This window comes from Rattus norvegicus, chromosome 1 (genome assembly GCF_021556685.1).
Source record: "Rattus norvegicus strain SHRSP/BbbUtx chromosome 1, alternate assembly SHRSP_T2T, whole genome shotgun sequence".
NCBI lineage: Eukaryota > Metazoa > Chordata > Mammalia > Rodentia > Muridae > Rattus > Rattus norvegicus.
This window is the reverse complement of record NC_141534.1, coordinates 7,921,177-7,947,505: the sequence shown is the minus strand read 5'-3', so window position 1 is coordinate 7,947,505 and position 26,329 is coordinate 7,921,177. Positions and strand designations below refer to the sequence as shown.

Here is a 26,329-nt window from a genome sequence, read left to right as displayed (position 1 = left end):
AAGTAACTAGGAAGTGGTGAAGAGACTGTGAGCTAACATGAGGTGAGCAGTGTTGTTACTTAGGATATTCTAATGTTTGGAATAGATTTAGAGACTATTCCTTTCTGTATTGAAAAACACAGAGTCTATAAACAAGGATGCCAAAAGAGGGAAAAATTCAAAGATCAGAAATTGGAAAAGCTACAGCGTTTAGATAGAAAGGCACAAAGGATATAGAATATAATGGATCTGAGAAAATGGAAATGTCTATTTCATTAACAACTGAAGTTAACTGAGAAGGATCAGATCGAGAGTTGAACAGTCAAGCTAAAATCTGGAGAATAGAATTACTGGGTTTTGATGTTGTTGGGTAAGGCAGTGCCTCTCTCTAATTCTTTCTCCTTATCTAATTAGTGGATCTCTTAGAACTGAACACAACAAATGAAGTTTTCAAGCAGCACAAACTGAATCAAAATGATCAGCTCCTGAGTGTCCCAGATGTCATCAACTGTCTGACCACAACTTACGATGGGCTTGAACAACTGCACAAAGACTTGGTCAATGTTCCACTCTGCGTCGATATGTGTCTCAACTGGCTGCTCAACGTATATGACACGTAAGTTTATCATTTATCCTTTAAATCCACATGAGTGAGTGAATTACAGTGATAACAAACTTGGCAGTATCATTGCCGCCTCCTCCTCCTCCTCCTCCCCCTCCTCCCCCTCCCCCCTCCTCCTTCATCTTCATCACCCTCATTAATGGTGATACTAAAGTTTTAACTCAGGAACAATCTTGCACATGGAGGCAAACACTTCACCACTGAGCTACATCTCAGACCGTAACATGATTTCTTTAAAAAGATGTTTTCATAATCCTCTTGTCCAGTTGAAAGATTTGTTTTAATTGTTTAAAAATAACTGATTTTCCAAGTCCTTCAGCTCCCAACAGTAGGATAAGAGGGAACTCGTGATTGTTCTTTCATGACTTTGTTAGTCAGGCAAGGCTAGGGAGGTAGCATTCACTGTCAGGGGGCAGCTAGGAAAACCTAAACTGCTTGATGTTTGCTCTTTACTATCTTAGATTATTTTCTTTCAAAAGGAAAACAAAAGCTGATGTTCCCTGAATTAAAATGATTTTTAGCATATGAGACTCTCTAACTTTGTATGATAATGGTTTGAGAGTAATTTGGGAAGCAATGAACAAGACTCAGTTTGCCTTTAAATGGTCGCTCCATTGCCATTGTGGTTATGTTTTCGTAAGGTTGTCTTGCCTTAATAATTAATGCTGTAGCCCACTAACTTGTGTACTTGAACTGTGCCTCACTGTACATAAAGAGCACCCTTGACTTGCAGCCCTGCATTTGTGTGACACTTTTTGACAATGTATTTGTGCACTAATCAGTTATAAAAAGACTTGCTGTGAGCTGACATTTCGGAAATGTTGGGAATTATTCATTCTCTGGTAGGGGGTTGAAATATGCAAAATGAAAGAGGAAAACGAAGACTTGCTTTTCTCTTGAATCGCAAAAGTTAGTTCTCATTAAGTAGCTTCATGAAGATTTATATCTGTCAGCCTTTGATTTGAAGACAAAGAAGTAGGTGATAGTTCATGAATCAGAGAAGACAGATGACAGTTCGTAAGTGTGCTTGTTCAGTAGCTGATTGATTCTGGGTAAGAAACAAATGATAATGACAATGATATGATTTATCTATAATTTTATTTACTTTTTTTCATTTCATTTTCAATCTTTAAAAAAAAAAATAACAAGATAGCCATGCGCATGGAGGCATCTGAGAAGGGGCTCAGCTGCCAAAGAAAAGAGAACTTAACTGTAATACACTTCTGCCTGGTGTCTTTTGTGTGGCCTTTTTAATGCAAAGGTATAATTCTTCTTGGGTATAATATTACTTTTAGCATAAGTATCTCATTTATTTGCTCATCACTTTTAAAGCCTCAAAGGAGATCTTTTCTACCATGAATTCACCACGAATAGCTCGTTATTTCGATGTTTTCTGTGCGGTAGCCTGTAACATGGGTTCCCGTCCCAGGAAGAAAGCTAAGTGAGAAGATTTGGGGACTTCACCTGACCCTGTGAAGTAGCAAAGAGAAGGACAACCTGAACAAGGTTTATGGAGAGCACTCTTGCCCCTAGCAGGGTCCCACTGTGACAATTTTAGACAATTTCTAGGCTGCTGAAACAAAACCTAATAGACTAGGTTGCTGTCTTAGTTAGGGTTTTATTGTTATGAGCAGACACCATGATCACTGTAAGTTTTATAAAGGACGACATTGAATTGGGACTGGCTTGTAGGTTCAGAGGTTCAGTCCATTATCATCAAGGCGGGAGCATGGCAGCATCCAGACAGGCCTGGTGCAGGAGGAGCTGAGTTCTACATCTTCATCCAAAGGAAGCCAGGGACAGACTGAGCATCCTCAGGCAGCTAGGAGGAGGGTCTCCAAGCCCACCCCCACAGTGACACACTTCCTCCAACAAGGCCACACCTTCTAATAGTGCCATTCCCTGGGCCAAGCACGTGCAAACCATCACAGTTGCTTAAACATCACTTCCTCTCATCTATAAAGCCTGAAAGACTGAGCTCACAGTGCTGGTGGGGCTGACTGGTCTAGACCCAGTCTTGGTTCTTCAATTGTTCTCTTCTTTCTGAAATCTACTTGACCTTTTTTCCTACAAGGGCACCAGGCATTCCAGACTAGGGTCTACCCCTCCAACTTCATTTTAACTGACTCTTTAAAGATGATGTTGGCATAAAAAGCAGTGTCCTAAAATACAAAGTTAGGACTTTGGTGTGCAAATGCCAGAAGAACACAGTTGGCCTCAGAACACACACAGAGGCTGCTTCCACTCTAGCAGGGAAAGCAGTGACGCTTTGTTAGGACCAAGCCAGCATGCAAAATGTTGTGACTCATTTTTTGGGAGTTAAATGCTGGCACAATCCCATTTCTGACTGTTAGATGTGAACACATGGAAATGCTATATAGAAATATCTTTTTTACTAGAAAAACAATACCTCAAGATGTGTCATTCTTTCGTTTTCATGGATAAAAAATCCTGTAAAACTTACTTCCTCTCCATGCCAGTGAAACATATCAATCACCCTTCTGGGTCAGATTGATTCCCTTTGGTCTTGCTTTCCCTCTTGGAATAAATGAATTCAGCTAAGGAAAAGTCGGTTACCCTGTAGGCCGTGATCACTGATGTCCTGCATTGACTGCCTGAGTTTCTCGATTGCATATGTCTTACTCATTTATCTAAGCAATGGCTGTTAACTCTATTTCAAGAAATAGTCCTCTGAGTGAATCGGATCAATTATAATTTTATTCCATCCAGAGTAGGGATCCTGGATATTACAGGACCTTAAGGCTTTGAACTTAAAAATGATGCCTGTGTTGTGTTCAACTAATTTTTTTAAAGTTTTGTGTAACAGCGTTAGAGTTCCTTAAGAAAAATGTTTTCATATCGATTTACTGTAAGCACAGGCATTGGGGGAAAGAAAGAAGTTCTTAGGAAATGGACAGTGAATACCCAAGAGATGAGCAGACTTCTTGACAGAGTTACGTGGATTTACCTATTTATCCATCTATCCATCCATCCATCCATCCATCCATCCATCCATCCATCCATCCATCCATCCATCCATCCACTCATTCATTGTTCAGGTTTCCATTGTGGTAAATAGACACCACAACCAGGGCAACTCTATTTTTTCTTACTTTTTTTTTTGTTTTTTTTTTTTTTTAGGATGAAATGTTCTATAAATATCTGTTAAATCTATTTGGTTCATAACTTCTGTTAGTTTCTCTATGTCTCTGTTTAATTTCTGTTTCCATTGATGAGAGTGGGGTGTTGAAATCTCCTGTTTTGATGGTTTGAGATACAATGTGTGCTTTGAGCTTTAGTAAGGTTTCTTTTATGTATATAGGTGTCCTTGTATTTGGAGCATAGATATTCAGGATTGAGAGTTCATCTTGGTGGATTTTTCCTTTGATGAATATGAAGTGTCCTTCCTTATCTTTTTTGATAACTTTTGGTTGAAAGTTGATTTTATTCGATATTAGAATGGCTACTCCAGCTTGTTTCTTTGTACCATTTGCTTGGAAAGTTGCTCTCCAGCCTTTTACTCTGAGGTAGTTTCTGTCTTTGTCTCTGAGGTGTGTTTCCTATATGCAGCAAAATGCTGGGTCCTCTTTACATATACAATCTGCTAATCTATGTCTTTTTATTGGAGAATTGAGTTCATTGATGTTAAGAGTTATTAAGGAATAACGATTGTTGTTTCCTGTTACTTTTGTTGTTAGAGGTGGAATTATGTTTGTATGTTTCTCCTCTTTTGGTTTCTTTGCAAGGGTATTACTTTCTTGCTTTTTCTAGGGTGTAGTTTCCTTCCTTGTGTTGGATTTTTTCATCTATTATCCTTTGTTTGTGACTGAATTCAAAGAAAGATATTGTGTAAATTTGATTTTGTCATGGAATATCTTGGTTTCTCCATCTATGGTAATCGAGAGTTTTGCTGGATATAGTAGCCTAGGCTGGCATTTGTGTCCTCTTAGGGTCTGTATGACATCTGCCCAGGATCTTTCGTAGTCTCTGTTGAGAAGTCTGGTGTAATTCTGATAGGTCTGGCTTTATTTGTTAGCTGTCCTTTTTCCCTTACTGCTTTTAATATTCATTCTTTGTTTTGTGCATTTGGTGTTTTGACTCTTATGTGATGGGAGGGATTTCTTTTCTGGTCTAATCTATTTTGAGTTCTGTAGGTTTCTTGTATGTTTATGGGCATCTCTTTCTTTAGGTTAGGGAAGTTTTCTTCTATAATTTTGTTGAAGATATTTACTGGCCCTTTAATTTGGGAATCTTCTCTCTCTTCTATACCTATTTTCCTTATTTTTGATCTTCTCATTGTGCCCTGGATTTCCTGGATGTTTTGGGCTAGGAGCTTTTTGTGTTATTATCTTGACCATTGTGTCCATGTTTTCTATAGTATCTTCTACCCCTGAGATTCTCTCTTCTAGCTCTTGTATTCTGTTGGAGATGCTTGCATCTATGATTCATGATCTCTTTCCTAGTTTTTCTACCTCCAGGGTTGTCTCCCTTTGTGCTTTCTTTATTGTTTCTATTTCCATTTTTTAAATCCTGGATGGTTTTGTTCAATTCCTTCACCTGTTCGGTTGTGTTTGCCTGTAATTCTTCAAGAGATTTTTTTCGTTCCTCTTCAAGGGCTTCTACTTGTTTACCTACATTGTCCTGTATTCCTTTAAGGGAGTTATTTATGTCCTTCTTAAAGTCCTCTATCATCATCATAAGATGTGATTTTAAATCCAATTCTTGCTTTTTTTTCCAGTGTGTATGGCTATTTGCTTTGGTGGGAGAACTGGGCTCTGATGATGCCAAGTAGTCTTGTTTTCTGTTGCTTAGGCTCCCCTTCTTGCCTCTTGCCATCAGGTTGTCTCTGATGTTAGCTTGTTTTGCTATCTCTGACAGTGGCTTGACCCTCCTGTAGGCCTGTGTGTCAGCACTCCTGTAGACCTGTTTTCTTCCAGCTGGATCTGGGAACAAAGAGCTGTTCCTGGGTTTTTGTGACCTGAAGCCTCCAGGCGGCTTGCTTTGTGGAAAAGAGTTAGTCTTATCTCTGCTCTCAGCTGTGTAGGCGCTCCTGGTGACTGGCTTTCAGCTCTAGGCACAGGTAGAAACCTGAAGGGTCCAGACCCTGATTGCTTCTAGGTCCCTGTGCCCAGAGGGCACATATGGCACTAGGCAGTTTCCTCTTGAGTCAGGAATATGGGTAGAAAGTAGTTGTCTCCTCTGAGTTCTCAGGATTGTCTGCACTTCTGAGGGTCCAGCTCTCTCCTGCATGGGATTTGGGTGCATGGAGCTGTGGGACCAGTTCAGTTCATTTCTGGGCACAGGCAGAAACCAGCAGGTTCCTGCTGCTGACTGCTCCTATATTCTTGTATCCAGAGGCTACTAGACAGGTTCCTCTTGGGCCAGGAATGTGAGCAGAAGTGGCCATCTCCCCTGAGGTCTCAGGATTGTCCTCACTTCTGGGAGTTCAGCTCTCTCCCCAATGTGATTTGGGTGCAGGGAGCTGTGGGACCAGTTCAGTTCCGTTCTGGGCACAGCCAGCCAAGGCAACTCTTATAAAAGCAAACATTTCATTGGAGCTGACTTACAGTTCCCGAGGTTCAGTACAGTATCATCATGGCAGTGTCCAGGCAGATGTGGTAGAAGAACATCGTGATCTGAAGGCAGCCGGAGACTGTGTGTCTTTCACTAGGCAGAGCTTGAGCATATATATCACCCTACCTCAGGTGACACACCTCCTTCAATAAGGCTACACCTCCTAATAGTGCCACTTCCCATGGGCCAAGCATATTCAAACCCAGCACACAACACTATCACAAGTAGCTGATGAAATCAACTCATACACAGAGAGATATATTTTGGATAGTCCTTAGAGAGATTCCAACCATGACTGGCTTGCCCCTAGCTGTACGTGAGGCAGCACCTCATGTTGGGAATGCTGATGAAGGAAAGCTGTCACTTGATGACCAAGAAGTGGAAGAAAGAGAGGACATTCCTGTTATCTCCTTAGAGGGCTCGCCTCTCAGAGGTCATGTAATAGACCCTGGCTCTTAAAGTTTCTCCTGCCTCCCAAGAGCAACACCACATTGGAGACCAAGCTGTTAATACATGGCCCTCAGGGACCCTTTCTGATGTAAACTATAGCATATTTTGTTACATATTAAACTCCTTGATTTATTGCCATATGATGCAACCTGGACAGACCTTCTTAACTTCGATATGAAAAAAAGTCATGCAGATTGAGGAGATCAAAGAATTCTAATCCACATATGACTTAGAGATGAGATATGAGCTATTTAACTGATTAAAAACCGACACACTGAGATGCCAGAGTTTATCTGTAACCCCTCCCCCTCCCCCGCTATAAAGTAATCATAGTTACAGGGCTAATTTGTAGATTTTATTTCCTTGGTTGCATGGATATTCTTATCATATTGCTATAGCTAGACCAATCATATTTTATAAAACGTCCGAGTTCTAACATATACTCAGTTCCTTCTCATATTTTCAATTCTGTGCCCAGGTTGCTATGTTACTTGGCAACCACTTAACTTTGGCATCACAATATATGGAAAATTTAGGTAAAAATATCTGCACAGCTCACCACACGAAAAATGAATGTGAAGGGCAAGTGAGCTAATATGTATAGAAAGGGGCTTTATACACTGTAGCAATCAAATTTATTCCATTTATGATTCCACAGCCTCACTCGGTCTTCATCTTGCCAGGTTCAAAAGTCTTAATTTCACAATCTTCCTTCTAGATTTAATGGAAATCTGAACCATTTAAATCATGCTTCAGAGCAATAGTCTGGAACACTTGGTTCAAACATTTTTTTTTAATCTCTGTAGAGAATATTAGCTTCATTTGTTACAGTAAGTCATATATCCCCCACTATCCTGAGATGAATATAATTTTAAAGGTACTTAACTTCACAGTTAAACTAATTTCAGAAGTCACTTACAGAATCTGTCCTGGGACTCAAATACTTAGCTATTGGGCTACATCGCTCACTCATACATTTCACCAGCTCTCAGAGGCATCTTCTATTAGATATCCTACTTGACATCAAAACAGTCAAGAATCGCCCCATGTATGCACAGATTAATCAGCCAGTAAAGCTGTATATAAATGCTCACCCCACCCTAAGTTTTGGAGGGGGTGTGTTTGCACCCACACCTATGTTCTCTTACTTGGGCTTTTGCTATGATATCTCATATCTGATTGTAATCTTCTCTTTCTTACAAAGAGGAGGATGGTACTAGGAATCAACTAGGGATAGCCTACTCCAGGGAAGACAAGTACTCTGCCACTGAGCTTCAACTGCAAGCCTTGAGTTTGAACTTCAAACTCATTAGCTGTGAGAGGTTGTGGACTACTCAAAGTGCTCTCTCTAAATCCTACCAGCCACGGTGATCTTGTATTTGATTTTTCATTTCCACACTAAAAGTTGATACTGTATTTTCTGTAGTCATCCTTTTGTCTTACTTCTCTAGCTACTGTGTGAGTTTATTGAGTAAGAATCAGGTTCTCCGGGACCCCCGTTGAAGGAATCAGAGAAAGGACTGGAAGAGCTTGAAGGGGCTTGAGACCCCATATGTACAACAATGCCAACCAACCAGAGCTTCCAGGGACTAAGCCACTACCTAAAGACTATACATGGACTGACCCTGGACTCTGACCTCATAGGTAGCAATGAATATCCTAGTAAGAGCACCAGTGGAAGGGGAAGCCCTGGGTCCTGCCAAGACTGAACCCCCAGTGAAAGTGATTGTTGCGGGGAGGGCAGTAATGGGAAGAGGATGGGGAGGGGAAGCCCATATAGAAAGGGAGGGGGAGGGGTTAGGGGGATATTGGCCGGGAAAGTGGGAAGGGAAATAACAATCGAAATGTAAATAAGAAATATTCAAGTTAATAAAGATTTAAAAAAAAAACTAAAAAAAAAAAAAAAAAGAATCAGGTTCTCTACTTTTTCTTGCTCCCTAAAGTTCATAGAGCAATTCTGCGATCTTAGCTTACAGTAAGCCTTTATAGCTCATGGTGGTGGACTGGGTAGATGATTGACATTTCCTTGTCTTCCTGTATCTCTCTTGTGTTTTCCCACTAGACTTAGAGGTCAAGTTCTACTAGTTCCATCCTCAACCCTTAAATAATTGGTTTGTGTTTACCTATATTCTTCTTACACAAATCCTTAGCGCAATTACCCATCAACCTTTATTATTTTCAATAAGTAAATTGTGTTCAGAGGATAAACGCTGTCCAACTCTTGAAGAGAATAGACACATTTTCCTATGATAATTTAGAAAACCCTAAAAGTATTTATTAAGTAGAAACATGATTTGAAGTATGGCTCAGTTTATTTGAAACTGGCTGGTATTCCTTGTGACTAGGCTAGGCTAGAACTTGTAATTTTTCTGTCTCTGTCTGTTGAGTACTGAGAGTTCAGGTGTTGCTACTGCACTTAGTCATAATAAAGCATGCATTCTTTCCTTCCTTTTCATATGTTTGCTGTCATACTATATATGCAGACATTTACTTGATCATTTACCACCTGAAAATGGAAGAATATCAATTAGTGTGACTAACAAAGCACATTACTGATGTGTTTGTATTTTAAAAATACTGTAAATTACAATGTGTATTGCTTACTTTTCTATTGCTGTGATAAAATATTATGACCAAGGCAGCTTCTAGAAAGACAGGTTTCATGTGGCTCACAGTTCCAGGGGCACAGGAGGACATCAGCATCATGGTAAAGTGGAAGGCATGGATGCAGTATTGGGGGCTGGAGGAGCGAGCAAAGAGAGGACTCAAAGTCCACCTTCAATACCATCCCTCCTCCAGCAAGGACACACCTCCTAAACCTTCCCAGACCGTACTACAACCAGGGACAAGGACATAGCTCAAGTACCAACATTTCTCATTCACACAGCTACACTCTTATGTGCCCATACAATAAGCGAACATCCTCTTACGTGTTTTCAGTGTAAGATATGTGTAGCTTAAATCTAAGAAAATTCAGAGAATAAACCAAAGCTGAAAGTAGATGATGGAGATTACGAAATAAATATAGCAATAAGACTTTTTTCCTGGGTTGTGTGTTGTTATCCTGGAAAGATCATGTCCTATTAATTTTGTGGTCCTTTCCCCATTCCTGGTATCTACTACCATGACCAGCACTTGTTTTAACAGCTTAATACTTTGATAGACATTGGAATATATATATATATCCAATTCTTAAGTGAAATTAAAATGATGTCCTACCGGCTTAGTGTGAAAAAATTTCCTAGAGCTGATTAATTAATACATTCCATTTTAATTACAGTTTCATGCTTCCCCTAATACAGATATCATTCCAGCCTATTTGAACCCATTCACTATTAAAATCGCAATAGTAATTTATAGACTACATTGGCAGAGATCAAAGGAAATGAAGACAGCGAGTTCTAAAGCTTTATAAGTGCTGAGTCTTCAACATATAATTGTCTACATAGTTCTTTTTTGCGTTTGAGTTTTAATTTGTCGATAGTCTTCTCTTGCATTCATACTTTGTAAAACATGCTTGCATACTCTGTGCAGCTTTGATGTATATTTTGATTTTACATTTATGACCAACAGATTTTATTTGTAGTATTTATCAAAGTGAAATCTATTTGACTTTATGATAGTTATTTTTCTATTCCTTCCGTGTGTTCTTGGGCTGTGTGTTGTATGTAAAAGGACTTCAGTGTATTTTTCCAGACTTGTTCCAAGATGTTGTTAAACTATGTCGTAAGGTTATGATATAGGCTTGGTAGTAATTGTACCATGTAGATAAGTTGCATCTTTAACTTTATTATGCTGTGGTTTACTCTCAAGAAAATGGCATTCAACATACCGTATACAGCTTTAAATGTACATAACCCATCTTATAATTTCAGGGGCCGGACTGGAAAAATTAGAGTACAGAGTCTGAAGATTGGATTGATGTCTCTCTCCAAAGGCCTCTTAGAAGAAAAATACCGATGTATGTAAGACCTTTCATACCATAATGATTCTGATGATGGCATACGTTTGCTGGCTACTGACTTTCTGTAATTTGCTGTAATACTAACTTCCATTCGGGAGCCCCTTACTATGTGTACACACTGTGAAGAACATTTGTATGTCTTGAAAAGCTGACTGCAGGGCCACAGGTGAGGTGCACTGATATAGTAAGAACCAAGCACAGGTGTGCACCCCATTTAAATATTAGAATATTCTAGTAGGTATTACAATCCCCACCATTTTAGGTGAGCAGATTAATGCTGAAATAGGCCAGTAATGTAGTTAATCCAGTGACCTGTTAGAATGTTGGTGTTGAACTGGAGTCAACTTTTTTTTTTCGGCTGCCATGTGCATTTTTTAAATCCACTGTGCATAGATGTGTGAGCGTTACAGCTGTAGATCCACCCTTTTATGACTCCACAACCCCCTTTTCTCTTTTTTTAAAATCTCATTTGTTTATTGCAGCCTGTAGTTTTTGCTATCTCACTTTAAACTCCAGACAGACCACGCTCCTGGCCCTCACCCAGATTCCCTTGGATCCATGGATAAAAACCAACACACATACATGCCAGTTAATCTTAAAATGCCTTTTTCTAACTCAATGACTGGGCACTGCTGAACCTACCCTTCCATCCCATCATAATCAGATAGAGAGTCTGTTGGCTGCTCCACCCAAAAACTCACATGGCTGCTTGGCTTTATTTCCTGCCACTACTGCTTCCTCCTTCTTCCCCAGTGCTCCTGATTCCTCCTGCCTCCTCCCAGGCAGTTCTGACGGTCCCATCCTCAGTTATTGATCGCTGGTATCTTTATTGATCGATCAAGTTGTTACCATCAGAAACACCCTCTACAGTTTATGTTATGCTTAGAAAGAAAGAGAAAGGAAAGAGGGACTATAACTTTGACTAGCATTAATTCTAAATAGTAATATTTTGTAGTTTTGACATTAAGTAAGTCAATGGTGTCTCTTTAACTATTGACTACTGATTGTCTTGACATGCTCAAGAGAGAGATTTGTATTTATATCTCTTCCACTTAGTGACCAAGTATAATTAGACCAACGGGTGCGTTAATCCCTTTAAGTACTTGTAGCCAAAAGTAATGTTACATCTATTTCCTGGTACCCTGAGCTGCACGTCAGAGGGTAAGAGATGAGGCTAACTATTGTACCATTGGGAGGAAGTTGAGGTAATATATTACAAGTTGTCAAAAACAGCAGTGACTCAGTAAATGATCACCATCTCCATGTGTCTCCAAACTCATCACCATGGTGACATGTCTTTTAGTTTAATTTGTCCATAAAAGATAAGTAACTTGATACTGCCAAGGCCATTTCTAGATGGTTCTATACAGATAAATCTGTGTCTTTGGAGGAGAGTGTGGAGAATAATTCCTGAACAGAAAGACATCAAAAGATGAGAGGTGGGTACAAGGAAGGAGTAGTAGTATGAGGGTCTATTAATAGCTCAGCGTTCCATCACGTGCTAAGCAGGCACCATGTCCTTGCTTCCACCCCCAGAGTCAAGAAAAAAATTTCCCCAAATGAAGGTATTTGATCATTGTTCTTATAATCTAACTAAATTGTGTTTCTTCTACATCATGGATTTTGGGGATTTCTGTTAGATTGTTTGATTTTGAGTGTCAAGCTTAGAACCCAAAGGCATGATTTTTTTTTCAAAATGTGACAAGAATGTTCAAGAAAGAGTTTTGGGTCTGTATGGAGCATAAGCTGACTGTAGAACCAGGAGTTGAGGGTGTTTAAGGGCATCTGAGCCTTACATGCCATGTAGAGGGAAGGGGAGAAGCCCTACATAAAGTTTTGTCTGTGGCCCTTTGACTAGAACTTCAGGAATCTTCATTATTATCAGAAAAAGATATCTCTGAAGCTGAGAACTTGCCATTTCCAAACTGATTAGGAAAGGAAAGAATTACTGAAAAATCAGTGTTCCAAAATTAGGAAAAGATTTTTCTACTAATCATCTGTGATTCGGGGTTTTTCATATGCTCCCGAAAGACTTGGGCCTTTAAAATTAAAAGTTACGTCATAGTGCTGAATGGACTCTAAAATGAATGCAAATTCAGGCTCAAGATTTGCATTTTCTGCAAAACAGCATTTAGTGCTCACATTTGGGCAAGAAAGCAGAGGGCCCTGCACTGCAAGTTCCTACTATTCAATATAAGTCGTGAAGGATGTCACCTCAGGACATAATTAAATAAGAAATCTCTTAGGTTAATTCTTTAATCTCAGTCTTTACCTCAGTACTGAGGCCCTGGAAACTGTCCTGAGGTTCAGTTTTGCTTCTTATATTGAGATCTTGAGCAACTCCGATTCTACTTTTGATTTCCCCAGTGTTGCGGGAACATCTCTTCATTATTATCTTCTTTGTTAAAATTAATATTCAAGACAAATTGCTCACCAGCCGCAGTGGCAGAAGGCATCCGTGTGAAAAGCATTTTGTCAATGGTCTTTATCTTCCTTGTACCTATACTTATGACATTCTGGGAGTGGCTTTGGGGTGGGTTTTGACATCCCATGTGCCTTCCAGCCAATGGCCAGGGCTTGCTGGGATCAGCAGAAGCACAGGCAGCAAGCGTGCTTTGGAGAGCCCCTTGTATCTCCTCTGGGTTGATTTTTCTTTTCAAGTTTGTCTCTTTAGTTGTTTCTTATTAAAAACTTGTTGTGGCCCTTTCTTCCCATCCTCCTCACACTGCCTCTTGTGTCCAAGTATAAGAACGTAACTTGGTGTCCCTTTTTCTCCATGCACGGCACGCTGTTTCTTTATGAATGTTCTCACCTCTGAGTGGCATAGCAGCCCAGCTTTCTGCCTCTAACCGGGAACGCTGGGTAAAACTGATGCTCTTAAACATGTGTACCTCTCTGTAAAGACCATCACACATGCACATGGTTATACGGTAAGCACCATTACAAGAATGCTGGGCCAGTGTTTTCAGGGGATGTGATAACCTTTTTTTTTTTTCAAGTAACAAGTGGAGTTCTAAACAAATCTAAATGAACAAGTGATAACAATAATTTTATCTCTGATGAGTTTGCTTCCCCTTCTTGTGCTTACATAATTAAAACTGTATTTCGTGATAATTGCTGGGTCGATACCACTCAGAATGCTTCAGGTTGCAACTTTGTTGTTGATACCGTTAGAGCTGGCGTCCTTCCCCTTTGACCAGGGGAGAATGGCATTTTATCTGCTGCTTATATATTGGATATTGTTTGAAAATGGTCTGGGGGAGGGACATCTTGAGTATCTACTCTTCTTCTTGGCATCACATGATGAACATTTAAATAGTATGTCAATGCCATCAAATGTGTCAATTTCTATGATAAAGTGTTTAGTTTTTTTGGTGTACCTCCGTGCAGAAAAAGTAACTTCCTTTACTAAATTAGCTTCTTCATTGGGAATCTCCTATTAATTATAGTTTGCAAATGTAGATCAAATAGTAGATCAAAGATAAATATCCCGGGAAGGAGAGTTTTAATGCTGTTGCCTTAAGAATATTAACAAAACAAAGCAGTGTTTGCTTTGTTTATGCGTGGAAAAGTGAAAGAAAGGCCAAGGATAGAAACATTTTTATGTCTTAAAGTTGAAAAACCTAAGTTTCATTATGGGAAATAAAACAAAAATACCTTATTAAGTTCCTAAAATGAAAAACTAAACCTCCTTATATTTTTGGTGTTTATAATACAAAGGCGATATGAACATAAGCGTACCTAAAAGAAGATGAAATGTAAGTTCATAGCATATTGAATTTGTGAGTGAACAAAAATGTTGGTAAATCAAACTGTAAAATGTGCAGCTATACTTTATAAGCCATATGCTTTAGCAAATCGTAAGGGAACCTTTGTTTTGCCTCTTGTTCTTTCTTCAGGGACTATCTTAGAAACACTATAAAACTAACCGATGTACACTTATGTGTAGTACTTAAAACAGTAATTTTCCATTAGTTGACCTGGTTTTATGTAATAATCAATAACATAAGATTATTCTAACACAAGTCATTCTGATTACAGATGGCAGATTAAGAGCCTCAGAAGTAAAGAGATGCCTAGATAGTATCCTCCTTGTTTTTTGTTTGGTTGTTTGATTTGGTTTGGTTTTTTGTTTTTACGTTCGTAGTTCACCAACGATAATGTTTTAAATAAGATAACCTTTTGAGTAGGTGGGCGGTAACATCTTGTTCTTTCTCTTTGTAGGTCTCTTTAAGGAGGTGGCAGGGCCAACAGAGATGTGCGACCAGCGGCAGCTTGGCCTGCTACTTCACGATGCCATCCAGATCCCGAGGCAGCTGGGGGAAGTAGCAGCCTTTGGGGGCAGTAACATTGAGCCCAGTGTCCGAAGCTGTTTCCAGCAGGTAGGCGTGAGCACTATGGGTGTTTATGTTGCGTTGAGAAAGGGACTTAATCATGCTTCCAAAAAGGCATTCAGCAAGTTGTGCTAGAATCAAATAGTTGAGGTTTGGGGTACACACCCTATACGTTGATGATTTGTTTCTTATATGTTTGGCTGTGAGCCTAGTCTTAAATGGCTGAGTCATCTCTCCAGCCCAATGATTCGTTTCTTAAGTCCCATTTGACTCAAGGCACAGTAAAACCTGGGTAGAGACACATCTTTTTGCGGGGAGTATAAATTGAAGTGTAAATGTCTGAATTGCAGCACGCTGGCTCTGTCCTTATGCTTGTGGCCTGTCCCCTTGTGCTCAGCTTTTCTTAATACTCCCTTCACCCCTTGATTCCTGCTTCCACACCTTTGGACATTGTTCTTTTGTTTAGAATGCTCTTCTTTTTCTGTGCACACACTCTCTTTCCCCACTCGTTCTGTTCTGTCTTTCTTTACATGTCCGCGTAGCTCTTCAGTCCTCTGAATGCCCTCCTCGAGCTCTATGAGGTGATGATTCTCTCCCCACTTTCACACCCTCTGCCCCGTCATGCTTACTACAGTGTGACACCATACTAAGATGTGTAGTTAATTGGTTAGCATTGCTTCTTCCTAGTACACCTAGGCTTCCTGAAGGCAAAGCCGTGCCCATCACACATCTATCAAGTCTTAGTCTGCTCGAGCTGCTGTTAGCAGAATATGTGAACTGGGTGGCTTGTACACAACAGACATATATTCCTCGGTTCCGGGGACTGAGAAGAGTTTCCAGCAGGCTTGGCACGGGCTACAGAAAGCTCTCTGACAGCATTTGCTCGTTGGTGAAAGAGGGGCTTGCCCTGTGCACTTCAAAAGAACAGAAACAATCTGACGATTGCTCATCCCTTCATAACCCATTGAACCTCGTATTGACTTCAATACACACTTGCTTACTGAAGGAATAAAAACGCCTCAGTATTCTCTGTAGAGAATACCCGTTGGAATATGAAAGCATTACAAAAGCAGCCATCTTTTCTCAAAGAATGTGTGCGCATACCCACAGAGTCATGTACAGATTTCCACACTGATCTGAGCTGCTCATTTTCACCTGGGCGAGAGCTGCAGTTTCCTTTGGAAATGCTTACGGTGCATAAGCACATTTATAAATGCTACGTGATGGCATCCATATGCATAAAGTTAGAAGCCTACAGATATTTCCCCAAAGCAGAGCCAATGATTTATCACTGGTGAGAGAAAGAAATGCTCACACCGTATCTTTGAGGAGAATCAATGTCATGGGTTATTACATTTTATAATGGCCTTTTTTCTTATTTTAGAAATAAAAAATACTAAATGATTTTTTTTCTAAATATGATTTATAGTCATATATGTCAGTGCTCAGAATGACCTCAGCCACTGCGGGAAGAGGCAGTTGGTGGAATTTACCTCTGCTCTCACACACAATCATTCAGCGTTAGGCTCTGTGGAAGACTTGAGTTGCCTCACACAATCTGTCTTGATAAACTTGGAGAGCCTCTAAAGTGTATTCGCGCTGGTCTGCCTCCATGACTCCTTCTGTGAAACATTTGTTTTGTTTTGTTTCTTTTTTTCTTTTTTTCGGAGCTGGGGACCGAACCCAGGGCCTTGCGCTTGCTAGTCAAGCGCTCTACCACTGAGCTAAATCCCCAATGCCTTGTGAAACATTTGTAAAGCGCTTGTAGAGCCTTCCACTTTGTTTGGACGGTGAGGAGTCCTCATCTTCACACATTCACCATCTTAGATAGACTCAGGCTATAGAATTAAAGGACGGAAGTGGAAAGAGTATCTGGTTCGGGTTTTTTGTTTGTTTCTTTGTTTTGTTTTCTTCTTTCTTTTAAATTTGAGCATTGACAGGCTAGGGAGATGGCACAGTTGTTAAGGTTGCTTTGTAAGGGTGAGGATCTAAGATTGTATCCCCTTGACCCACTTAAGTCAGGTGGCACACAGCACATCTTGTAATCCCAGCATCAATGTGGCAGAGTCAGGCGGATCCTTGAGGCTCATTGGCCAGTTAATCTAACCTACCCATGACTTCCCGCTAACGAGAAATGTTGTCTCAAACACAAGATGGACAGTACTTGGGGAATAAAAGGTTGACCATTGGCCTCTGCATGCATGGGAACATATGTGCAAGTATACCTGTATGTATGAACATTAAAAAAAACCACAAATAAAAAAATAAAATTTGAATACTAAGGAATTAACACCCCCCCATATGACAATGGCTGCTTCCCCCTCCCCACTGCATTTTTCTAATTTTAGTTTCTAGAATTTTCTTACCTTAAAGAACCTATTTGGGTCTTGGCTGAGCTGGAGTCACGTGACTTTTCTCTTACTTGGATTTGCAGCAGCAATGCTTCACTGAAGAGCTGTTTTTCACTTTCTGTCTTCTCCCCCAGAATAACAACAAGCCAGAAATCAGTGTGAAGGAGTTTATAGACTGGATGCGGTTGGAGCCACAGTCCATGGTGTGGTTGCCGGTTCTGCACCGTGTGGCAGCTGCAGAGACTGCAAAACATCAGGCCAAATGCAACATCTGCAAAGAATGTCCGATCGTTGGGTTCAGGTGAGAAGCACTAAAAGAAACCAGAGCCCGGTGGTTTGTGCTCTCCTCGTTCGGCCTGTGGTGTGCTTGCCCTTCCTTCCCGTTTACCTTTGCTCGGTGGTTTCCCTCCAGAGTACACTTACGCTCCTTTCAACTTTCTAAAGTGCCATTCCTTCTCACAAGCTATACGCCAACTTCTTTTGGTTCTTGTAGTTATTCGTAATACTTTAGTCCAGATTCAGAAAGTTTCATAAATATCTTTTCACTGAGGTTATAGGAATGTCCACGTGGGATAATTACCTTGTAGATCAGATGCATATAGTGTCGAGCCAATTTGTTGGCCGTTCCAAGTCGTTTGGGATCGAACTTAGTAAGGTGAAAGCAATATGTAAAATTTGAACCAAGAAGTCATCAGATTACTGTTCCGGGTGCTAAGTTGGTTGTGATCAGTTCTACATTTCACCTGCTCACTAATACTGCTGATTAAGTTTATTCTTTCTCTCTCCGTCCTGTACCTTCTTCTCTATGTGTATGTGTATGTATATGCCTAGACATATGTGCACGTGCATGGAGACCAGAGGTTGATATCAGTTATCAGTTCATCTTCCTTGATGATGCTTCATCTTGTTTTTCATACAGAACTCTCTCTCTCTGGATCTGGAGCTTGGATTCAGCTAGGCTGGACAGCAAGCTCCAGGCATTTTCCTGTCTCTGCCTCCCCAGGATTCAGATTATCTCTGATTACGGGTGCATGCCACAAGGCTCAGAATTTTTAGGCCAAATCTGAAGGATCTGAACTTAGATCTTCACAGTTGGCTGAGCCAGGTCTGCCGCACTCAGTCCATCTTGCTTTTGCATTGTGTCAAGGATCTTGACTTAAGACCTTAGGGGTGTCTGTGTAGGAATCTGTACCACGGTCTTCACAGGATGAGAGTTGTTCACCTTGGTTCCTTCATTACCTCTTGAATGAGTGTGCCACATTCTTTTCCTGGGTCTATAGTTACTACATAGAGCAGTATATGCTTTAAACATTATTGCTGGTCATATTATTAGTAATGGTCAGCCTAAAACAATAATGCACTGACCTTATAAGTATCATTGGACTTTTCTATAAAATGGAGACATGAGGAGTGTGGGTAAGTAAGATTTCTTTTTATTTATGTGTCTGTATGTGTAGGTGCATATATGTGAGAGAGAGTGTGTGTGTGTGTGTGTGTGTGTGTGTGTGTGTGTGTGTGTGTCCATGGTGGCCAGAAGAGGATGCGTTGGATCTCTCAGAGCTAGAGTTACAGGTGGTTGTTAGTCACCACATGGGTTCTGGGAATCAAACCCGCGCCCTCTGGAAGTATGGTCAATGCTCTTAATTGCTGAACCATCTCTCCAGTCCCTCACATTGAGTTTTAGTGAAATCTTAGATCTGTAAGGTGTTTACCAAGTGAGAATTGTTTCATTTAAGATTCCACACAGCCAACCAATAGCAACAAGAATGACAGGCGTGCTTCATCTCCTTTCATGTGAACAGAATGCAAATCACATGCTAAGACTGTTATCCCCACCCCATGCTTGAATTTTCACACTGACCTCCTGCTAGCAAATTAGCTCCTCTGGATGTCACTTCCTCCTTTCAAAGGGAGGGAAAAGATGTGCCCTTCTTCCCATTGAGTCCGTCCCTTAAAATCCCAAGGGGAACCCTCGCCCAAGACTTCATCCTGGATTGCTTTGCTTACCACCATCAGCAAGCAAGACCGAGAAACGGTATTTTTAGCAACGGGCATGGCTAAAATATGCTGACGAGAACAAGAGTTTCTCCATGGTGAAGAAAAGGAAGAGTTGCACTAAAGAAGAGTCCACTAAGGAGAGACAATGCCTGTCATGTTTGTCAAGCTATAACAATAGCTCAAAAGGTATTAGGATAAGTGATGTATCAAACAGGACCATAAAGAAGCTGGTATAAATAGATTGTCCAGATAACTTGCAAACAGTTTTGCATGTCATTTTAAATGCTCCTCATCACTTGATAGTGTATATTAGCCTCACATCACCCTCACAGAGTCTTTCTATTTGACTCTGCTAGTCTTGGCATTTAAAATGTCCCTCTATAGATACAGCTATAATATATGTTTCTTAGTTCCCCCAGTCATCCTAACGGAGTAAAAGATTTAGGAAGTGTTTTCCTTTCAGACTCCATAGACATTTAAGACTTAAGAGTGTCGTTTCTGCAAGTAGACATCAGTGCACAGTGTTACTTTCTATGAGAGACTTAAAATATTATTTCGTTCAAGACTGTGTAATGATCAGGGTCTTACTTAACTTGTTCCTGGTTATAGGGTATTTCTTGTGCTCCCCCCCCGTCTCTCTCTCTGCTTGTTTTCCTAATAACTATTTTAAACACAACTTAAACATGCTTAAGGTAAAAAAACCAGTGCTCTTGTGAAGGAATTTTATATTCACTTTTATATTTATTTCTTATGAGTGGTCTTGTTGATATTTTAAAATGATGTGTGTCAAATTCATCATAACCGTTCTCTATCATTTTCTGTCCACATTCAGATATCATGCAGGGTCTTCTGACATTGGCACTAGACTTTTCATCCTGTGTAGACATGCGTGCGTGCGCTCTCACGTGTTTTCAGATTCTTAGATGCATCTGCACCTGGTTGTCAACTTTCATTGCATGCCTGCATCTAATTCTCAGTAATAAAAATAAACAAATAAAAAAACTTATAAAACCCTAACTTAGGAGCAAGGCCTCTACCTTCCTCCACAACCTAGGATCCTGTTTAATGAATAAATGAGTTCCAAAACTTAAATTCCTCTCCTACCGTTGGGGAGATGAATGCTCACTTCAAAACTGACACTGAGAGGAAGTCCTGCCTCTGTGGCAGATGCTCCCTTGGCTCCCTTACCGTGAAGCTTGTTACCAAGGAGCAGGTTTGGGTTAAGTAGCCCGAGTGATGCCTGTTCTTTTCTCCATCGCAGGTACAGGAGCCTAAAGCATTTCAACTATGACGTCTGCCAGAGCTGCTTCTTTTCCGGAAGAACAGCCAAGGGCCACAAATTACATTACCCAATGGTGGAATACTGTATACCAGTGAGTACCTTTCGAGTCAACTCACCAGTTATATCGCTGGCTTTTAAATCTCATTTTTTTTTTATTTATTTATTTGGTTGGTTGGTTGGTTGGTTGGCTGGCTGGTTAGTTGGTTGGTTTAGTTTTGCGAGAAGGGTTTCTCTGTGTATCACTGGCTGTCCCAGAACTCATTTTATAGACCAAGCTGGCCTTGAACTCACAGCTCTACCTACCTCTGCCTCCCTAGTGCTGGCATTAAAGGAGTGCACCACTGCTACCTAGCTAGTAATGACACTTTTACCAATGAACTCTTTACTCAACTTTTTTTTTAATCCTTCAAGAATTTATGGTTGTAAATTTTGTTGTTTTCTTTCCTTTGAAGTGCTTCCTGTGTTGAATTAAGAAAAATTCTATGTTACGTCAAATATATTTGGTTAGCATTTCAAATCTGTGTTTTTATTTTAAACTTAACCTTTTTGGAAGCATTTTAAGAACTCATACTGATTTACCTATGTCAAAAATGAAACTATTTGCTGAAAACAACCCTGCTTCTCTCTTAAACTTTTAAAGAATGTTTTCTGAAAAAAAGAGTTATAGATTATCAAAAATGAAAAATAGAGAAATTAAAAAGCCATCCATACATTTAGTACCTGGACAGACTACTTTCTAATATTTTAGCATGTTCTAATTTTATAAAAGGTACGTATGTACATATTTTTACTTAATATTTTTAAAGACATTGTGTTCAGCTCAGGATGTAACTCTGCATGGCTAATGCTCTTGAACTTACGGAGCCCCGCCTGTGTCTGCGTTCTGAGTGCCAGGATTGAAGACGTGCACTACCTTGCTTGCTAATAATAGAATTTTTTTCATCTGGAGTTTTTCATTTGACTTTGTAGAGAATAGCTGTATCCTTCCCCTCATTTTTCCTTAGACGTAGCTTCTCGGCACAAAGTATTAATTGAATGAACTGCTATAGCTGACCTGACCAGTTATCTTTTGAATTTGGGTTTTTAGTTTCCTTTAAGTGGCATTTAAAAGCATCACTGAGAAGGTAGCATTTTATATGTTATATAAATAATATTTCCTTTGAGCAAATGACCAGAAGTGAGTGATCTAGGTCAATGAACATGAGAATCTTTGTGGCCAAAATACTTGATGCCGAGTCCTATTCCAAATGAGGTCTCCACCACCATACGATATTGTCACATCTGCAAGTGTTTGCATTTTGCCGTAGCCCCCTAGCACTGGACACAGTTAATGTGGTTCCTTTACTCTAAAGCTGCTTTGTCCGAAGAGTATCCTCATTTTCTGTCAATAGCTATTCCTTAGTTTCCTTCCAAACTGTGCCAAAATTTATTTATGGAGTTGTATATTTTCTTTGGTTTGGAGAATTAAGTAACTTTTTGGATCATAAATCTATACAAAGGCAGCAGTACTTATAAAATATGCACATATAATTCTCCTATTCTCAGTGTCTTATTTTAAGTAAATAGAGACTCTTTCATGTGGAGAGGAAATTTCTAGAAAATGTTGCTGAATTATAATGAATGAAATAATCTTGATGCCGAACATTAACTAGGAAACTATTGCTCCCAAGGAAGCCGGGGAAGTATCATTTATTACAGTTATTAATTTATTTACTAACCCAACTAATGCTGAATTCTTACTACGTGTCTCGAATGATTATCAAAGCTGGCCACTAGTTGAAGTGGTATGTTCAGTTTCATCAGTAGAATCCACATGTAGATGGGAGGCGTATGTCTGTACACATAGTATAGTGCACAGAAACATCTGAGCGTGTTAGAAGGGGGTACTGGCTTGAGATAGAGAAGGACAGGGGTTGGGGATTTAGCTCAGTGGTAGAGCGCTTGCCTAGCAAGCGCAAGTGCAAGGCCCTGGGTTCGGTCCCCAGCTCCGGAAAAAAAAAAAAAAAAGAAAAGAAAAAAAAAAAGAAAAGAGATAGAGGACAGGGAGCGGCTGTGCAGAAGGCAGGAGAAAAGTGACAAAGGGCAGCCAGTGTGATGCTGGAGGCCAGCTCTGTCTCTCCAGTTAGAGAAGTTAGGATAAATCTCCATAAAAATTGGGAGACATTGCCTTCTTGCTTCATAATCTCCTTTCAGAGAAATGGCTTCCTAAGTCCTCAAAAATGAGACTCCTGAGTTATAAGAGATCACACATCCATCCATTTGAGGGCCACATCAAGGATTCAGACTCCTCAGTCCTTTGTGAAAAGGCCTCTGGGAGTGGTAAGGGCTCATCTTCAGCTTCAGGTTAGAGCAGACAGTAAATTTTTTGACCGGCATAGTTTCTATAAGGTATCTACTTGTATTTAGGCTGTTATGTGCAGCTGGTGGATGTAGAAGTTGGCAACCTTGAGCTATCAGAAATCAAGTAATGGCTGTTCAAATCCTTTAAAAGAGGATGGGATGGGGTGGACGGAACAATTTGGACTGAGAACGTGTTATTTTTCTAGGACATAAATTCAATAGATTAGAAGACTAGAAACCCTAACTTTAGTTAGATCAAGGAGAAAATCTGTCTCTAGAGTCGACTCTAATGGTTTATCAGTTGTCTAAGAAAGACAAGATTCTTACTGCTCCTACTGCTGTCTGTATAGGAAAGAAGAATATGTGATATTGAACAAGGAAAAAGAGAAATGAGATGATTAAGGGTGCAGTGATTAGATTTGAAAATCAGGATAAGGAAATGGACGCAGTCATTTTAGATAAAAGAAATCAGGTCCAGTTTGAGAAGCTAACCTTTGGATTGAACCTGAAGGAAGAGAGATTCAGCAACCATGTACAGAATGGGGTAGAGTAATAGGGCACTGCAGAAGGAAGAAGCAGAAGTCCCAGAAAGCACTCTGATGGTGGGCAAGAGGCTGACAGGACGGTGTCTTAGTCAGGGTTCCTATTCCTACACAAACATCATGACCAAGAAGCAAGTTGGGGAGGAAAGGGTTTATTCAGCTCACACTTCCACATTGCTGTTCATCACCAAAGGAAGTCAGGACTGGAACTCAAGCAGGTCAGGAAGCAGGAGCTGATGCAGAGGCCATGGAGGGATGTTACTTACTGGCTTGCTTCCCCTGGCTTGCTCAGCCTGCTCTCTTATAGAACCCAAGACCACCAGCCCAGGGATGGCACCACCCACAATGGGCTGGTCCTCCTCCCTTGATCACTAGTTGAGAAAATGCCTTACAGCTGGGTCTCATGGAGGCATTTCCACAACTGAGGCTCCTTTTCTGTGATAACTCCAGCTTGTGTGAAGTTGACACACAAAACTAGCCAGTGTAGAAGGGACAGAACCAAAATGGAACCTGTCCTTCAAACAAGGCACAGTACAAAGCGCTGGGTCCTAAACTGAAGTACCCAGAGAAAAATGAAAAGATAGGGTTCCCCTGTTCAAAAGTTATCATGAATTTCCAAATGTCAATGAAGGACCATTAAACCACGCTGGGGATCTTCTGGTTATAGAAGCTCTTCCACTGGCTAGGCCTTCTATCCAATGATGGGGACACTGCGAGAACAAAGGCCACTGATGAAATAGTGTCAGATTGTGTGATGTTCTTCAGATCCTTACAAGGGATTTGGATTAAGAAGAAGTATAATTTAATATTTACATGATAATAGCTAGCAATTTAGGGAGCTGATTCTAAAGATCTAGCATTAATGGGAAAATCAAGCTAAGTGGAAGGTTAGAGGCATGATGTAGAATTACCGTTTTTATTCTCATTAAATACAATAATCTCTAATTAATTTCTAACATTTCTAAGCAGTTTGCAAGCAAGGCATGTTCAGTAATCACTGGTCAATGGAAGCCCATTCGCGACCACTAATGCGTGTATGAGCTAAGTTCCAATGTTTTTCCCTAAATTCTTTAGATCCTTCCTTTTTCTTTTTCCTTTCTACTGTCTTCTTTATAAACAACTATATTTAGGGTCCATCCATCTTTACCTTAACATCTGCCTTAAAAAGAGAGCTTAACTGTGCTTAGGGCTTTTTTTTTTTCCCCGTAAAGTGGTAGTGAATTATATCTGTGCATTAAATGTTTGTGACCTTTCCACAAGCACCATGTTATTTGCAGTTCTCACAACCCATCTTCATTTTTGGTTAAAGAAAATGGTCCATTCATATCACTGGCTCCTCTCCTTCTCCTTCAAGGTCACATCTTACTATTTTCTCAGTGCGTTTATTGCTGAAAAAGTATAGTTTGTCAGCCTCCTTTTAAGCCCTCCTAACTCCCCAAATGTTTCGCCAACCCATCAGCTTATTACTTGTCACATTGTTTGTGTTTAGATGTACGAAGACTAATGGGGTATGAATTAGCTTTCTTGATACATGAATATATGTTATGATACTACTAATAAAATATTTACATGAGGAAATGGAGTGGAATTTTTCCATTTCTAGGAAATTATTTTTAACTCTTACTACCCGTTCCTATTCTATAATCCAAATTTGCACCTTAATAATTCATTCAGCTGAACAGAAGTTTATTATCAAGTGATAGCAAGACTTAGATTATAGTTAGTGTGTGTCCCCTTTCTCTCTCTATCGCATCTCATCTCTTCCCCAAAATAGCTCAACTGATACTTGTAGAAGACTTCTCATAGCCTTCTCTAGGTATTGGACATCTGGTGGAGAGTACGTTATTGTAGATGCATGCAGTAAACATTAGCCAGAGAGCAGAGAAAAGAGGCAGAGACAGTGTCCCACAATCCCTTAAAGATCACTGTGCCAGTGTCTTGGCTGCTAAACAGGCCTCACCTTCAAAAAGCTTCTGCCAAGTTCTGTAAGGACATACTGGAGATTGCCTGTAATATATGGACTTTCAGGGAACACACAGCAACCGAGTTTAATCTTACATGCTGGTGTAACATTACACATAGGTGATGTGTAATAAACAGACTCTTACTTGGCTAATGTTTCTAAAAGTGAAGAAATCTAAGCTGGAAGGGATCACATGGGGCCAGGGCTCTCTTGCATCATTTCATGGTAGGAAATGAAAGTGCAAGATAATTCATGTGTGAAAAAGAGGAGAGGGATCCAAACGCATTCTGGGCAAGAATCTTCACTGCTAAAAAATAGCCATGTGATCGAATCCATCCATACCATTATCTATGATGCAATCCACCCTTAAGGATCCCACCTTTAAACACTATTGCCTTCAGATACAATTTCCAGCATATTTAAATAATAAAATATTTACCTCCATAATGAAAACTCAGTCTCCCTTAAATACATTGCTGCTATAAATAAACAAAATTCAATTTGAATTAGAAAAAAATAATTCATGTTATTTAGAGAATGCAACAGTCTTCCTTTTTAAAAAATTACAATTTCATCTATACAACATTTTTTTGCTTGGCTGGGTTTTGATTTTGGAATTGGCATTATTGGGGGCCAGTCTCAGGTTCCCCCACATGCTAGGAAACCCCTTTTCCTCTGAGTTCCATCCCAGATTTTTTTAAGGCGTTTTTATTTTGAAATAGGGTTTCAAAATTGCTCACATTGACCTTGAACTTGCTGTCTTCCAGCCTCAGCCTTCTGAGTGGCTAGAACCACAGAACGGCCCTACCAGACCCAGCATAGCTCTTAACTATAGCTACAGTGCTGTCTACGGAGCTCAGGGACTCACTCAGGTTATGACCAACAGTTTGAGTGACTTTTGATCTCTAAACCTCTCTCCAGATTTGGGGA

The 26,329-nt window shown here is 40.1% G+C and overlaps 1 protein-coding gene across 13 annotated transcripts in view; it reads left to right on the top strand.

The window, feature by feature from the left end:
• Utrn (utrophin) overlaps positions 1-26,329 on the top strand; it is a 502,827-nt gene that overhangs the window by 438,994 nt on the left and 37,504 nt on the right. For all 13 annotated transcript variants that reach the window (XM_087636075.1, XM_087636021.1, XM_087636135.1 and 10 more), the window contains 5 exon segments: positions 394-595; positions 10,501-10,586; positions 14,814-14,971; positions 17,409-17,575; positions 20,534-20,645. In XM_087636075.1, coding sequence (XP_087492201.1) covers positions 394-595; positions 10,501-10,586; positions 14,814-14,971; positions 17,409-17,575; positions 20,534-20,645 — 725 coding nt within the window.